Source organism: Pelophylax lessonae, assembly GCF_965119305.1.
Source record: "Pelophylax lessonae genome assembly, chromosome: 11".
Lineage (NCBI taxonomy): Eukaryota > Metazoa > Chordata > Amphibia > Anura > Ranidae > Pelophylax > Pelophylax lessonae.
In genome coordinates, this window is record NC_138778.1 from 10750944 (window position 1) to 10767066 (window position 16123).

General features: G+C 44.7%; 1 protein-coding gene across 3 annotated transcripts in view; it reads left to right on the forward strand.

The window, feature by feature from the left end:
- The window catches only part of GAS7 (growth arrest specific 7), a 240908-nt gene that overhangs the window by 189379 nt on the left and 35406 nt on the right, over window positions 1-16123 (forward strand). For all 3 annotated transcript variants that reach the window (XM_082272444.1, XM_082272445.1, XM_082272446.1), the window contains 3 exons: window positions 7329-7418; window positions 9557-9672; window positions 11025-11099. In XM_082272444.1, coding sequence (XP_082128570.1) covers window positions 7329-7418; window positions 9557-9672; window positions 11025-11099 — 281 coding nt within the window. The remainder of the gene's footprint in view (window positions 1-7328; window positions 7419-9556; window positions 9673-11024; window positions 11100-16123) is intronic.

Consider the following 16123-nt stretch of genomic DNA (forward strand, 5'->3'; position numbering starts at 1 on the left):
CCTTCTGATGTAGATTCCACTTTGTTACTAGGAACCCGACCTCCCTACTTCATTAGTCCCTTCCCATCTGCCTATAATGGCCATTAAAGACCTCTAATTGGTGAGGGTGCGGGCAACTGAGCAGAGCTTACCCATTAGATCAGAGAAATTTAGAAACTAAATCAGAGGGGCACACGGAGGAGGTTTTTCTGGTTCATCGCTCTTCAGCTGGCCAAACATTATACAACCTGAGGTGGCCATACACTCTTCCTATTTTTTATCCGATCGATATGCAATTGATCAAACCGTTGAAATCTGCAAACAACCTGAATAGCTGGAACTTCCCTGCTGATCGATTTAAGGCCCCTTTCACACTTGTGCAACTTGTCATGCAACTTTGGACATCAACGTGTCCAAAGTCGCACCCCATTGCCTTGCTTTGTACACTGGTGCGCAGTCATGTTGGAACAGGAAGGGGTCATCCCCAAACTCTTCCCACAAAGTTGGGAGCATGAAATTGTCCAAAATGTCTTGGTATGCTGACGCCATAGGAGTTCCCTTCACTGGAACTAAGGGGCCAAGCCCAACCCCTGAAAAACAACCCCACACCATAATCCCCCCTCCACCAGATGATTTGGACAAGTGCACAAAGCAAGGTCCATAAAGACATGGATAAGCGAGTTTGTGGTGGAGGAACTTGACTGTCCTGACCTCAACTCGTTGGGATGAATTGGAGCGGAGACCGTGAGCCAGGCCTTGTTGTCCAACATGAGTGCCTGACCTCACAAGTGCTTACTGGGTTGAGGTCAGGACCCTGTGCAGGCCAGTCAGGTTCCTCCACCCCAAACTCACTTATCCATGCCTTTATGGACCTTGCTTTGTGCACTGGTGTGCAGTCATGTTGGAACAGGAAGGGGCCATCCCCAAACTGTTCCCACAAAGTTGGGAGCATGAAATTGTCCAGAATGTCTTGGTATGCTGACGCCTTAAGAGTTCCCTTCAATGGAACTAAGGGGCCAAGCCCAACCCCTGAAAAACAACCCCACACCATAATCCCCCCTCCACCAAATTATTTGGACCAGTGCACAAAGCAAGGTCCATAAAGACATGGATGAGCGAGTTTGTGGTGGAGGAACTTGACTGGCCTGCACAGAGTCCTGACTTCAACCTGATTGAACATCTTTGGGATGAATTAGAGTGCAGACTGCAAGCCAGGCCTTCTCATCCAACATCAGTGCCTGACCTCACAAATGCGCTTCTGGAAGAATGGTCAAACATTCCCATAGACACACTCCTAAACCTTGTGGACGGCCTTCCCAGAAGAGTTGAAGCTGTTAAAGCTGCAAAGGGTGGGCCAACTCAATATTGAACCCTACAGACTAAGACTGGGATGCCATTAACCACTTGCCGACCAGCCACTGCCTATATAGTAACTATAAAGTAACACAGTGCCGAATCGCAAAAAATGGTCTGGTCATTAAGGGGGAAAATATTCCGGCCCAGAAGTGGTTAAAGTTCATGTGCGTGTAAAGGCAGGTGTCCCAATACTTTTGGTCATATAGTGTGTGTGTGTATATATGTATATATATATATATATATATATATATATATATATATATATATATATACACAGTGGGTACGGAAAGTATTCAGACCCCCTTAAATTTTTCACTCTTTGTTATATTGCAGCCATTTGCTAAAGTCATTTAAGTTCATTCTTCTTCCTCATGAATGTACACATAGCACCCCATACTGACAGAAAAACACAGAATTGTTGACATTGTTGACGATTTATTAAAAAAGAAAAACTGAAATATCACATGGTCCTAAGTATTCAGACCCTTTGCTGTGACACTCATATATTTAACTCAGGTGCTTTCCATTTCTTCTGATCATCCTTGAGATGGTTCTACACCTTCATTTGAGTCCAGCTGTGTTTGATTATACTGATTGGACTTGATTAGGAAAGCCACACACCTGTCTATATAAGACCTTCCAGATCACAATGCATGTCAGAGCAAATGAGAATCATGAGGTCAAAGGAACTGCCTGAAGAGCTCAGAGACAGAATTGTGGCAAGGCACAGATCTGGCCAAGGTTACAAAAAGATTTCTGCTGCACTTAAGGTTCCTAAGAGCACAGTGGCCTCCATAATCCTCAAATGGAAGACGTTTGGGACGACCAGAACCCTTCCTAGAGCTGGCCGTCCGGCCAAACTGAGCTATCGGGGGAGAAGAGCCTTGGTGAGAGAGGTAAAGAAGAACCCAAAGATCACTGTGGCTGAGCTCCAGAGATGCAGTCAGGAGATGGGAGAAAGTTGTAGAAAGTCAACCATCACTGCAGCCCTCCACCAGTCAGGGCTTTATGGCAGAGTGGCCCGACGGAAGCCTCTCCTCAGTGTAAAACACATGAAAGCCCGCATGGAGTTTGCTAAAAAACACCTGAAGGACTCCAAGATGGTGAGAAATAAGATTCTCTGGTCTGATGAGACCAAAATAGAACTTTTTGGCCTTAATTCTAAGCGGTATGTGTGGAGAAAACCAGGCACTGCTCATCACCCGTCCAATACAGTCCCAACAGTGAAGCATGGTGGTGGCAGCATCATGCTGTGGGGGTGTTTTTCAACTGCAGGGACAGGACGACTGGTTGCAATCGAGGGAAAGATGAATGCGGCCAAGTACAGGGATATCCTGGACAAAAACCTTCTCCAGAGTGCTCTGGACCTCAGACTGGGCCGAAGGTTTACCTTCCAACAAGACAATGACCCTAAGCACACAGCTAAAATAACGAAGGAGTGGCTTCACAACAACTCCGTGACTGTTCTTGAATGGCCCAGCCAGAGCCCTGACTTAAACCCAATTGAGCATCTCTGGAGAGACCTAAAAATGGCTGTCCACCAACGTTTACCATCCAACCTGACAGAACTGGAGAGGATCTGCAAGGAGGAATGGCAGAGGATCCCCAAATCCAGGTGTGAAAGACTTGTTGCATCTTTCCCAAAAAGACTCCTGGCTGTATTAGATCAAAAGGGGGCTTCTACTAAATACTGAGCAAAGGGTCTGAATACTTAGGACCATGTGATATTTCAGTTTTTCTTTTTTAATAAATCGTCAACAATGTCAACAATTCTGTGTTTTTCTGTCAGTATGGGGTGCTATGTGTACATTCATGAGGAAGAAGAATGAACCTAAATGATTTTAGCAAATGGCTGCAATATAACAAAGAGTGAAAAAATTTAAGGGGGTCTGAATACTTTCCGTACCCACTGTATATATTTATTGGAAAAAGGAGGTTGACTGTGACAGTGCTGCAGTTAACAATAACAAACATCTAGATAGAGATGCAGGTGGATCCCCCCTTTATGGACCGTGCTCCCCTAGCACAGCGGCGAGCGCTCGGCGCGTTCCGTAATAAGCAGTTCACTCTGCAGATTATTTTCTATCAGCGTCAGCTACTCCGGCTTCGCACCCAGCCATTCACATCATCCCGAGGAAAAGACCTCCAACCGGCTCTTCCCAGTTTCCCTGGAAACCGTCAACGTCTGCGCTCAATCAAGGGGTGACAGCGTTGAAAATAGTCAATTATTACAGGGGACCTTTTCAAAGGGATTTTTTACGAGGTGGGCGGGGGTCTGTCATTCAAAAAGATTCAAACGTAGAAATTCCGTGTGGAGCCGAACAAAATCCCCAGTTAACCCTCCGCGTCCGAACGCTCTGCTAGTCCTGCGCGGGAAAGACAGCGATGGAAGGCGAGCCATGTGATATAGATGTGTCTGCATATTCATTTATCTACAGTGCTGTGAAAAAGTATTTGCCCCCTTCCTGATTTATTTATTTTTTTATATTTGTCACACTTAAATGATCCAAAGCATCGATAAATTTTAATATTACACAAAGATAACCCGAGTAAAGGGGAAAAAAAAGCTGTCTAAATCTGCTTATCCCTATGTGAAAAAGTAATTACACCCCTAAACCTAATAACTGGTTGTGCCCCCCTTGGCTGGCAATCAGGCGTTGGCGATAACTGCTAATGAGTCTTTCACATCACTGTGGAGGAATTTTGGCCCGCTTTTCTTTGGAGAATTCTTTTAATTCAGCCACAATCTGGGGAGGACTAGGCAGGGGGGCAATTGCCCCCCGGGCCACTCTGATGCCCTGTAAAAAGGCTGCACCGCTTCTGACACAGACATGCCCAAATGATTCCTGGTGAAGAGAAGTAAAAAGTCCCTGCTGCTGACCTACTGAGTGCAGGATGAAGACAAGGACAGAGCGCAGCCCCCCCCCCCCTCCCCCAGCATGGATGGTGTAAACTGTGTCTAAGCAGAGGCTGGTTTCATCCCCCACTGGAGACTCTCCCCTGGCCTGCCCCCATCTGGGCTGCCCAGCTCCCCCCAACCGCCCCCTGCTGGCCTGGTCGGGAACCCGGATTCGGCCGGTGGGTAGAGAGTACTTGGAGCGGAGCTTTAGCCTGGAATGGGGGTCAGAAAGAGGGAGAGTGAGAAGGGGGCCGAGTCACTGCACCATGGACCTGGACTGTTTTTACTTGCCTCCTGGGCCGAAAGTTGCCAGTCAGCTCCTGGCCACAATGAAGTGTTTTCCTGCATGAAGGGCCTGATTATGGTTATGCCACAGCATCTCATTTGGATTTGAGTCCGGACTTTAACTAGGCCACTCCAAAACCTTAGTTTTGTTTTCTTTTTAGCCATTCAGAGGTAGAGTTGTTGGTATATTTCGGGTCATTGTCCTGCTGAGCTTGAGGTCAGGAACCGCTGGCTGAACATTCTCCTTCAGGATTTTTTTGGTAGAGCACAGAATTCATGGTTTCATCAATGATGGCAAGTTGTTCAGGTCCTGAAGCTGCAAAGCAGCCCCAGACCATTACACTACCACCACCATGTGTGACTGTTGGTATAATGTTCTTTTTATGAAATTCTGTGTTCCTTTTACGCAAATGTAATGGGACGCCCACCTTCCAAAAAGTTCAACTTTTATCTCATCATTTTAACAGAATATTTGCCCAAAAGTCTTGGGGATAATCCAGATGTTTTTTGGCAAATGGATGCGATTTTTGCCCAGTCTCTTTCTTATTGTTGAAACATGAACACTGACATTACCTGAGGCAAGTGAGGCCTGCAGTTCTTTAGATGTTGTTCTGGGTTCCTTTATGACCTCCTTGATGAGTCATCATTGTGTTCTTGGCATAGTTGCTAACATTTCCAAAAAGTTTTAAGGACCCCTTTTTTGAGAAAGCCACTGTAGGCAGAGTATAACATTAATTAGGTGTGGGTCATTTATTTATTATGGGCGTGGCATTCTTTTATTATGGATGGGGCCTAGGAAGACCAAAGACGAACAAAAATGGCAGGAGATGACTGTGTGTGCTGGATGGAGATGACTGTGTGCATATGCAGGATGGAGACGACTGTGTGTGCAGGATGGAGATGGCAAGATGGAGACGACTGTGTGTGCAGGATGGAGACGACTGTGTGTGCAGGATGGAGACGACTGTGTGTGCAGGATGGAGACGACTGTGTGTGCAGGATGGAGACGACTGTGTGTGCAGGATGGAGACGACTGTGTGTGCAGGATGGAGACGACTGTGTGTGCAGGATGGAGACGACTGTGTGTGCTGGATGGAGACGACTGTGTGTGCTGGATGGAGACGACTGTGTGTGCTGGATGGAGACGACTGTGTGTGCTGGATGGAGACGACTGTGTGTGCTGGATGGAGACGACTGTGTGTGCTGGATGGAGACGACTGTGTGTGCTGGATGGAGATGACTGTGTGTGCTGGATGGAGACGACTGTGTGTGCAGGATGAAGACGACTGTGTGTGCTGGATGGAGACGACTGTGAGCGTGTGCAGGATGGAGATGACTGTGTGTGCAGGATGGAGATGGCAGGATGGAGACGACTGTGTGTGCAGGATGGAGACGACTGTGTGTGCTGGATGGAGATGGCAAGATGGAGATAACTGTGTGTGTGCACAGGATGATTGAGAAGTATGATTGGCCAGTGTGTTTTTTAGAGAGAGATGCCTGTATTTAATATTATTTGACAGTCTGATACAGAGGAAAAGAGCTTCCCACTGAGCTGTGAGCACAAGAGAAGTCTTACAGGAAATTGTTAAATAGGATGTCAGTCAAAAAGCAGATCATCTGCTGATCTGGGAACACAGCAGTTCAACACTGAGCCGGCTGTGGAATGGAATTGAAGATACTGCTACAGAGCTGAGTATGCTCTAATCAGGTTGTCTGCACCTCCTCCTGAGTCCTCTGGTCAGGTCTTCCGCACCTCTTCCTGAGTCCTCTGGTCGGGTTGTCTGCACTTCCTCCTGAGTCCTCTGGTCGGGTTGTCTGCACTTCCTCCTGAGTCCTCTGGTCGGGTTGTCCGCACCTGCTCCTGAGTCCTCTGGTCGGGTTGTCCACACCTGCTCCTGAGTCCTCTGGTCAGGTTGTCTGCACCTCCTCCTGAGTCCTCTGGTCAGGTTGTCCGCACCTCCTCCTGAGTCCTCTGGTCGGGTTGTCTGCACCTGCTCCTGAGTCCTCTGGTCAGGTTGTCCGCTCCTGCTCCTGAGTCCTCTGGTCAGGTTGTCCGCTCCTGCTCCTGAGTCCTCTGGTCAGGTTGTCCGCTCCTGCTCCTGAGTCCTCTGGTCAGGTTGTCCGCACCTCCTGAGTCCTCTCGTCGGGTTGTCCGCACCTCCTGAGTCCTCTCGTCAGGTTGTCTGCACCTCCTCCTGAGTCCTCTGGTCGGGTCGTCTGCACCTCTTCCTGAGTCCTCTGGTCGGGTTGTCCGCACTTCTTCCCGAGTCTTCTGGTCGTGTTGTCCGCTCCTCTTCCTGTGTCCTCTGGTTGGGTTGTCGGCACCTCCTCCTGAGTTCTTTGGTCAGGTCTGCTCTTTTGACTGTGTCCTTCGTATCCCTGCTGCCACTTTTTGTCCTGTCGGGTCCGCTCTTTAAAAGATTGGGCACCCCGCTGTACATTGTAACTTTTTAGAAGTTAGACGGTGAGAGGCTGCAGCAGGGGCTAATCTGTGGCAGACTTCTGTGAGCACAACCAAGAACTATAAAGGTAGCAAGATTTGCATGACTGTCATCTCTGGGCCCTTATTTCAGTCCAGGAAGGTGTTGTTGACCCTAGACGATGGCTGAACCAAGATGGCGTGGTGTTTATGGAGAAAAAAGCATAGGAATCATTGTTAGGGGGAGCACTGTGATCTCAGAGGGATGACAGGTCCTCTTTAACCTTATTAGAGGACGCAATATTTATTTTATCTGTACATTATTTGCAGAGCGTGGTGTGTATATATAGCCTGGTGGTGACAACTGAAGGATGTTTTTCTCATTGGCAGATAAACTGTGTGACGTTCCCGCACCCGGACACCATGCCGGAACAGCAGCTGTTAAAACCCGGAGAGTGGAGCTACTGCGATTATTTCTGGGTAAGTGAACTTCAAATGTATTAAAGGAATTAGAGTTTTCACAGATGAGCGGAACCAGATATCTATAGACGGAGCTATCAACCAAATTATTCTGTTATCAGTCAGTGCCAGACAGGTGGGCCAGAAAATGTCAAGTTGTCATTTGTTATCAGGAATCATTTACAATTTGATACAAGAAAGGTCAATGGCTGACGGGTCATATTAACGAGACGGGTGAAATGGGCCCCATAGACACCAATATTCACTAATCCAGGGAGAATCAATTGTTCAAGAACTATGAGATCTGGCATCGTCGTACAATAGAGATACTCCTCTTCCTAAAATGGTCACAAATGTTTCATTTAAATGCATAAAAAAATGCCTAGAGCAGGGGTTCTCAACATTTGTTAGACCAGGGCTCGGTAAATTCATCCAAAACCTTCCATGTGGGCAACAGCCCGGTGGTTGGGAACCACTGGCCTAGAGAACCAACGAATCAGAATAATGTGTAATCGTTACTCCGAAAGAGTAATAGCCTCCAAATTCCTAATATAATCTGAAGTCTACAATATACAGAAAATGTTTCAGGTGAAAACATAGGAAATAGCCTAGAGTAGTTGTTCTTAGTCTTTTTGAGACAAGGGCTCGGTATATTCTACCAAAACCTTCCATGCCCCAACAGTGAAGAATAATATGTATAATCCCACATTCAAAGTATGGGAATGCAAAATATACACTATATTGTCAAAAGTATTGGGATGCCTGCCATTACACGCACATGAACTTTAATGACATCCCAGTCTTAGTCCGTAGGGTTTAATATTGAGTTGGCCCATCCTTTGCAGCTATAACAGCTTCAACTCTTCTGGGAAGGCCGTCCACAAGGTTTATGCGTGTGTCTATGGGAATGTTTGACCATTCTTCAATAAGAACATTTGTGAGGTCACAAATTCATCCCAAAATTGTTCTATCAGGTTGAGGTCAGGACTCTGTGCAGGCCAGTCAAGTTCCTCCACCCCAAGCCCGTTCATCCATGTCTTTATGGACCTTGATTTGCGCACTGGTGCGCAGTCATGTTGGAACAGGAAGGTGCCATCCCCAAACTGTTCCCACAAAGTTGGGAGCATTAAATTGTCCAAATGTCTTGGTATGCTGATGCCTTAAGAGTTCCCTTCACTAGAACTAAAGGGCCAAGCCCAACACCTGAAGAAAAACTCCACACCATATTCCCCCCCAACCCGTCCACCAAATGATTTGGACCAGTGCATAAAGACATGGATGGGCAAGTTTTGGGTGGAGGAACTTGACTGGCCTGCATAGAGTCCTGACCTCAACCCGATAGAGCACCTTTGGGCTGAACTAGAGTGGAGGCTGCGAGGCAGGCCTTGTCCAATATCAGTGCCTGACCTCACAAATGAGCTCCTGGAAGAATGGTCAAGCATTCCCATAGACACACTTCTAAACAGAATGGGGGTGCTGAGGGCTCTAAGGGGGGCCTGGGAGCACTATGGAAGGTTGAGAAGCACTATGGGAGCTGGGAAGCACTGTGGGAGGTTAGCGGATCTGCAGTTGACTGGAAACCCAGGAGAAGGGAGGTAGCTGTTCAGGAATGGGCCATGGCCCAATAGTTGGGAACCGCTGGCCTAGAGAACCTCAATATCCGAATAATTTCTAGATGTTACTACAATAGAGCAATTCCCTCCAAATTCCTCATATAGTCCACAGTCTGCAATATATACTGTCCTGAACACCAAAAAAAGGGAAAATACCTACGTAGAAGTCCACAATGGACCATCACTTCATGGGGTGTATTTATGAAACAATTAGCATAGCTGAATGTAAAAATACTGGCACATGAATAGAGGGAAATTGAATGTTCTCCTATTTCCTGTAAAAATTGAATGTTATTCATTCGTTAAAAAAGGAAGACCTACCTCTGATAGCAAGAGTCAGGCTCTCTCACATTTAGATTACAGAACAGGAGCTGCCAGCATGATTTTAGCTTCTAGCTGGTGTGCGGCTCAGCAGATCGATGACTTTTTGTGTGTGTTGTATTTCCTGTGAATTCTCCCATCTGTGATTCCATCGCTGAGCTGAAATTTTACGTATTGGTCACAGTGGGTACAATATGCACTGACCCTGACACATTTCTTCCACAGGCAGACAAGAAGGATCCGCAGGGGAACACGACGGTCACCGGGTTCGAGGAACTCCTGCAGAAGCAGCTGAAGGGGAAGCAGATGCAGAAGGAAATGGCTGAATTTATCCGAGAACGGTAATCAGAATTCTGCTTCCATCTGCAAAATATCAATCGTGTGATTGTGGCGGGATCCACTGGATTGGAGGGGGGGGGGGCAGAAGTGATCTGCTAGCATATTTCACATTATTAGCATAGGGACCTTATGGCCAGGGTCAGACAAGTGCATTTGTGCATGCAATGAGCACCTCTGCGGCGGGTCTGATTTCGGTGATTGGCCATCAGCTCTTAGCATACAGGAAGTCCCCGGGCTACAAACAAGATAGGGTCTGTAGGTTTGTTCTTAAGTCGAATTTGTATGTAAGCTGTAATAGATCCACTTTTTAAGTGTAGCTCCAGCCAAAAAATATTTTTTAGATTTTTTTGAATAGGATAGAGAAGGGTTAGCACCCCTGTAACATTTGTTTTGTTGTTTGTACCCCTGTTCAGAAGATTTCACCTAAATTTCTGTCCCTGTGACAATTGGATTTAGAAAATTTAAGGGTTGTTGTGGAAACCAGGATTGGTGATGAAGCTTCAGTGGAAACACCTTTTTCCCATGATAACTCTTACGGGAGTGAATTTCTCTTCATAGGGGTAGAGTTCCTCTCACTTCCTGTGTAATGTTTTGGCTTTGGCAATATTATTATTCTATATCATTTCACAAAATGTTCTTTTTAAATTTGCATTTATAAAATTATACGCTGAAAAATGTAACTTTTCTATTTTGCATTGCAAATTTTTTTTCTTTTTTTACTTTTGTGTATTTTATTTGATTTTTTTCCACAGAAAAACAAGACAGCAAAAGAAAAAAAAAGGTTTTTCTATGCTCTATTCTATTTTTATTCTATTTTTCTTTTACTGTCTTTTTCTTCCTGCAGAAAAATCAAATAATAAATAACAATTGAAAAAATTATTCAATTTACCAAAGTATACAATGTACAAAAACTCAAAAAGTTCATTGTACCCTAAATATTTTACCAAATTGCAAAAACGAAAATGGTAAATTTTTGCATATCCCTAGTCAAAACCTGAAATACTTAAATTTGTTATAGTCACATTGTCTTCCCTCTGCAGTCACCTCTTAAACATGAGCAAAACACAGAGCAGATTTTATCAGCACAGGAGCACAGGACATCTCTGCTTATATCTGCTTATTATTGCCGAGGACTTGGCTGCATTCATATTGGAAACAGTTGTGTGTGAAACTTTTACTGTGTTTAGGACTGTTGGGTGCACCCATTGCAGCACCACGACTCACAGCCAATCACAATGTACGACAGGCCCATTTCACCTGCCATCTTGCACATGCCATCACATACACAGATAATCATTAAATGCTTCTGGGTGTTTCCATTTCCTAAATGCCTTCTTTTCTTTATTACCCACAGGATAAAGATAGAGGAAGAATATGCAAAGAACTTGGCAAAGCTTTCCCAGAATTCGCTGGCATTCCAAGAGGAGGGGTGGGTAATTTATAAGTCAATATTGAACCAGTTGTGGGCGCTGGGTGTACTACACAAGCCCAAAAACGTCCTCAAAGTGCACAAGTAGTATGCAGTACATTCTGTCCTTGTACAGCAGTGCTGCTCCCTGTTATACTTGTTGGCAATTACCGGCTGTCAAAATGACAGCCAGGAGTTGCTGGGTAAATATGGCAGCTGTAATAACTGATGCTGTCAAAAAATGGAACATTTGACCCAGAGAGATATAAAGTAACACTGTTTGTAAACATTGTGCAGACAGGCGATGGTAACACTGTTACTTTTCTATCTACTCGTTTTCATTTATCTGCAGGTCAAAGGAATGAACTTCAATCTGCATATGATGTCAGTTAAAACAACCTGACAAAAAAAAAAAATGTAAAAAGTTTTTTCCTGTTTATCTCTTTTATTAACTAGTTTACCCTAATCACTCCCAATTACCCCCCCCCCCCTTTTTATTTATTTATTTTTTAAATATTGCTATTTAATTATTTTTTTTTAAATTCCTATTCATTTTTGATTTTATCCCCCCCCCCCCTCTTTGTATTCATTTTATTTGTTAATTTTTTAATGTCTCCTTAAAAAAAAAAAAATCTTGAAAAATCTGCTCAAAGTATAAAAAAGTGTTTTTTTTTTTTTTTTAGTTTTTCTTACATTTTTGTCTATGAATTGCATTAAAAATTAAATCGATTTTGCAAGCCCATATCATCAAAAGCAGCTCTATAACCATTTTTCTTTACCAAATTTGGAAAAACAAAACACAATACCTGTGCGAGAAGCCTCAGACAGAAGCAGCCTCAGGTCATTAGACTGTGCCAGTTAAGAGATGTCATTGTTTTTATCAGTAGTGTTCAGCTCAGCAGTGTGGGAATGGCAGCTTCCATCAAAGGCTTCTGAGATACTTTGCAAACCAATGGCAGCTCTGGCCCATCCCCCTCCGATGGCAGCGATAATAGTGTCCATTTAGCCTCTTGGGAAAAATGAACCAATGGAATGGGAGAGCCAGACAATGCTATTTTAGCAGCAGAGTGACAACCCCTGCCACTTGTATTATGTGATCATCATCGCCACCGTGCCGCCATTGTGCAGATAATTGTCGGGGTGCTTCCATCTCTTCCTGTACAGAATCCCCTGAGATCCGCATCTGTCACCTGTTTCGCGAGTTTGTCCCGTACATCGCTTGGGGCGATAAAATGAATTTCTTTTTTCCTTTTGCTTCCTTTCCTAAAGAACCATGACCTTTATTCTCAATCATGTGACTACATTTCAAATCTCACTGGGCTCAACTGAAAATAACTCATAAAAAAAAAAAAAAACACTTAAGGACCTATTTCTGACATTAGTTAAAATCAGTATTTTTTGCTAGAAAAACCTCCCAAATGTTATATATATATTTAGCAGAGACCCTAGAGAATAAAATGGAGATCATTGCAATACTTTGTCACACAGTATTTGCGCAGCTGTCTTACAAACAAAATTTTTTGGGGTAAAAAAATACACTTTTGTGAAATAACAAATAAGAAAACAGTAAAGTTAGCCCAATTTTTTTGTATAATGTGAAAGATAATGTTACGGCAAGTAAATAGATACCCAACATGTCATGTTTAAAAATTGCGCACGATCATGGAATGGCGACAACCTACGGTACTTTACGATAAAACGCCGGTCGTTGCAACTTTTTATTTTTAAACGGTGTTTGCGCAGCAATTTTTCAAACGCGTTTTTTTTAAACAGTTTTATGATTAAAAAAAAAAAAAAAATAAAACACTAAAGTTAGCCCAATTTTTGGTATACTGTGAAAGATAATGTTACACCGAGTAAATAGATACCCAACATGTCATGCTTTAAAATTGTGCACATTTGTGGAATGGCGCCAAACTCCTGATACCTGTATACTACTTGTGCCTAGGCACTCCTGATACCTTTGTACTACCTGTGCCTAGGCACTCTCGATACCAGTGCACTTCCTGTGCCTAGGCATTCCTGATACCTTTGTACTACCTGTGCCTAGGCCCTCCTGAAGCCTGTGTACTACTTGTGCCTTGGCACTCCTGATACCTGTGTACTACTTGTGCCTAGGCACCCCTGATGCCTGTGTACTACTTGTGCCTAGGCACCCCTGATACCTGTGTACTACCTGTGCCTAGGCACTCCTGATACCTTTGTACTACTTGTGTCTTGGCATTCCTGATACCTGTGTGCTACTTGTCTGATACCTGTGTACTGCTTGTGCCTAGGCACTCCTGATACCTGTGTACTGCTTGTGCCTTGGCATTCCTGATACCTGTGTACTGCTTGTGCCTAGGCACTCGTGATACCTGTGTACTACTTGTGCCTAGGCACTCTCGATGCCAGTGCACTTCCTGTACCTAGGCACTCCTGATACCTGTGTACCACTTGTGCCTAGGCACTCCTGATACCTGTGCACTACCTGTGCCTAGGCACTGCTGATACCAGTGCACTTCCTGTGCCTAGGCACTGCTGATACCAGTGCACTTCCTGTGCCTAGGCACTCCTGATACCAGTGCACTTCCTGTGCCTAGGCGCTCCTGATACCTGTGTACTACCTGTGCCTAGGCACTCCTGATACCTGTGCCTAGGCACTTCTGATACGAGTGCACTTCGTGTACCTAGGCATTCCTGATACCTTTATACTACCTGTGCATAGGCACTCTCGATACCAGTGCATTTCCTGTACCTAGGCATTCCTGATACCTGTGTACTACCTGTGCCTAGGCACTTCTGTAGCCGCATGGCTGTATACCTGCACTGTGAGATAACCTAAGGAATCTACTGCCTTTGACTGTTAGTCTCACCATATTTGGTGTGAGATTTGGTGATGTAACTCCCGGTTCTCCTGGCCGGAGGGGAAGTTGTACCTGAGGACCTGCAGTGCAAGGATTGATGTGCTTCTGCTTCATCCATTCTGTGAATCTTTGTTTCTCCACCTCGATCATTACCCCACCATTCATCAGATGACCAGTCATCGGGGTGGAAGAGGGCAGCTGTGCCACGAGGATGCAAAGCCCTGCTCCTCTACCAAGATGGCCGCCTCCACACAGAGGCACGGTGTAGAACAATGTATGGGAAATCCGTAACAGGGAAAAGGTCAGCTGTAAGGAGACCCCAGGTAATCCTGGTGATTGATTCTTCATCCTCTTCGTGCCTTTTTTTGAACACAGCCTTCACAGCACAGGTCCTCTTTAAAATAAATTTCAGCTGACACCTGGACTGCCTGTGCTGCCATCATTCAGCGTCAGGGGCGTACGGAGTAGGTGACCTTTAGGATGACAGATGGTAATGAAGGTAATTATGTCACTCCGTTTATGGCCTCGCGGTCAGAATATAATGTGGGAAGATCAATATGAATATAATGGGCTTTCCAAAGGGCGGTGATATATGTGTCCGGGCTGACGGCTCGCTATTTTCCTCTTAAAGGGTCAAAAGCTGGAGCAGCCGATTGCAGGGCAATAAATGAAGAATTAATTATATGTGAAGGCTAAGTGCATCATGATGACAAGTCAACACTGGCGCTATAAAAAAAAAAAAAAAAGTGTATATTTATATCTATTTATTTATATATATATATATATATATATATATATATATATATATATATATATATATAATTATTTATTTATATATGTGTGTGTGTGTTTTTATATATATATATATTATTTTTTCTACACACATATATATATATATATATATATATATATATATATATATATATATATATATATATATATATATTTTTTTTTTTACACACACACCTGTGTGTGTGTGTGTGTGTGTGTGTGTGTGTGTATATATATATACATACCACAGGGTTCTATGTACATGGAGTTTGTATGTTGTCCCTGTACTTGCATCGGTTTCCTCCTACGCTCAAAGACATGCTGCTTAGCTCTTGTCCTGATGGACCCTCGTTATGTATATACTGCTCAAACAAATTAAAGGAACACTTTTTAATCAGAGTATAGCATCAAGTCCATTATAATCCTGTGCTCGGTTAAGTAATGTAGCAGAGGGGGTTGTTAATCAGTTTCAGCTGCTTTGGTGTTAATGAAATGAACAACAGGTGCACTAGATAGGCAACATCGAGAGGACCTCCAAAACAGGAATGGTTTAACAGGTGGAGGTCACTGCCATTTTTTCCCTACTTATCTTTTTTGACTGTTTTTCACTAGTTCTGCATTGGCTAGGGTCAGTGTCACTACTGGTAGTATGAGGGATACCTGGACCCTATAGAGGTTGCACAGGCAGTCCAACTCCTCCAGGATGGCACATCAATACGTGTCATTGCCAGAAGGTTTGCTGTGTCTCCCAGCACAGTCTCAGGAGCATGGAGGAGATTCCAGGAGACAGGCAGTTACTCTAGGAGAGCTGGACAGGGCTGTAGAAGGTCCTTAACCCATCAGCAGGACCGGTATCTGCTCCTTTGTGCAAGGAGGAACAGGATGAGCACTGCCAGAGCCCTACAAAATGACCTCCAGCAGCCACTGGTGTGAATGTCTCTGACCAAACAATCAGAAACAGAATTCATGAGGGTGGTCTGAGGGCCCGAGGTCCTCTAGTGGGCGCTGTACTCACTGCCCGGCACCGTGGAGCTCGATTGACATTTCCCATTGAACACCAGAATTGGCAGATCCACCACTGGCACCCTGTGCTTTTCACAGATGAGAGCAGGTTCACCCTGAGCACATGTGACAGACGTGAAAGGGTCTGGAGAAGCTGTGGAGAGCGTTATGCTGCCTGTAACATCGTTCAGCATGACCGGTTTGGTGGTGGTCAGTGATGGTCTGGGGAGGAATATCCATGGAGGGACGCACAGATCTCTACAGGCCAGACAATGGCACCCTGACTGTCATTAGGTATCGGGATGAAATCCTTGGACCCATTGTCAGACCCTACACTGGTGCAGTGGGTCCTGGGTTCCTCCTGGTGCACAACAATGCCCAGCCTCATGTGGTGAGAGTATGCAGCCAATTCCTGGAGGATGAAGG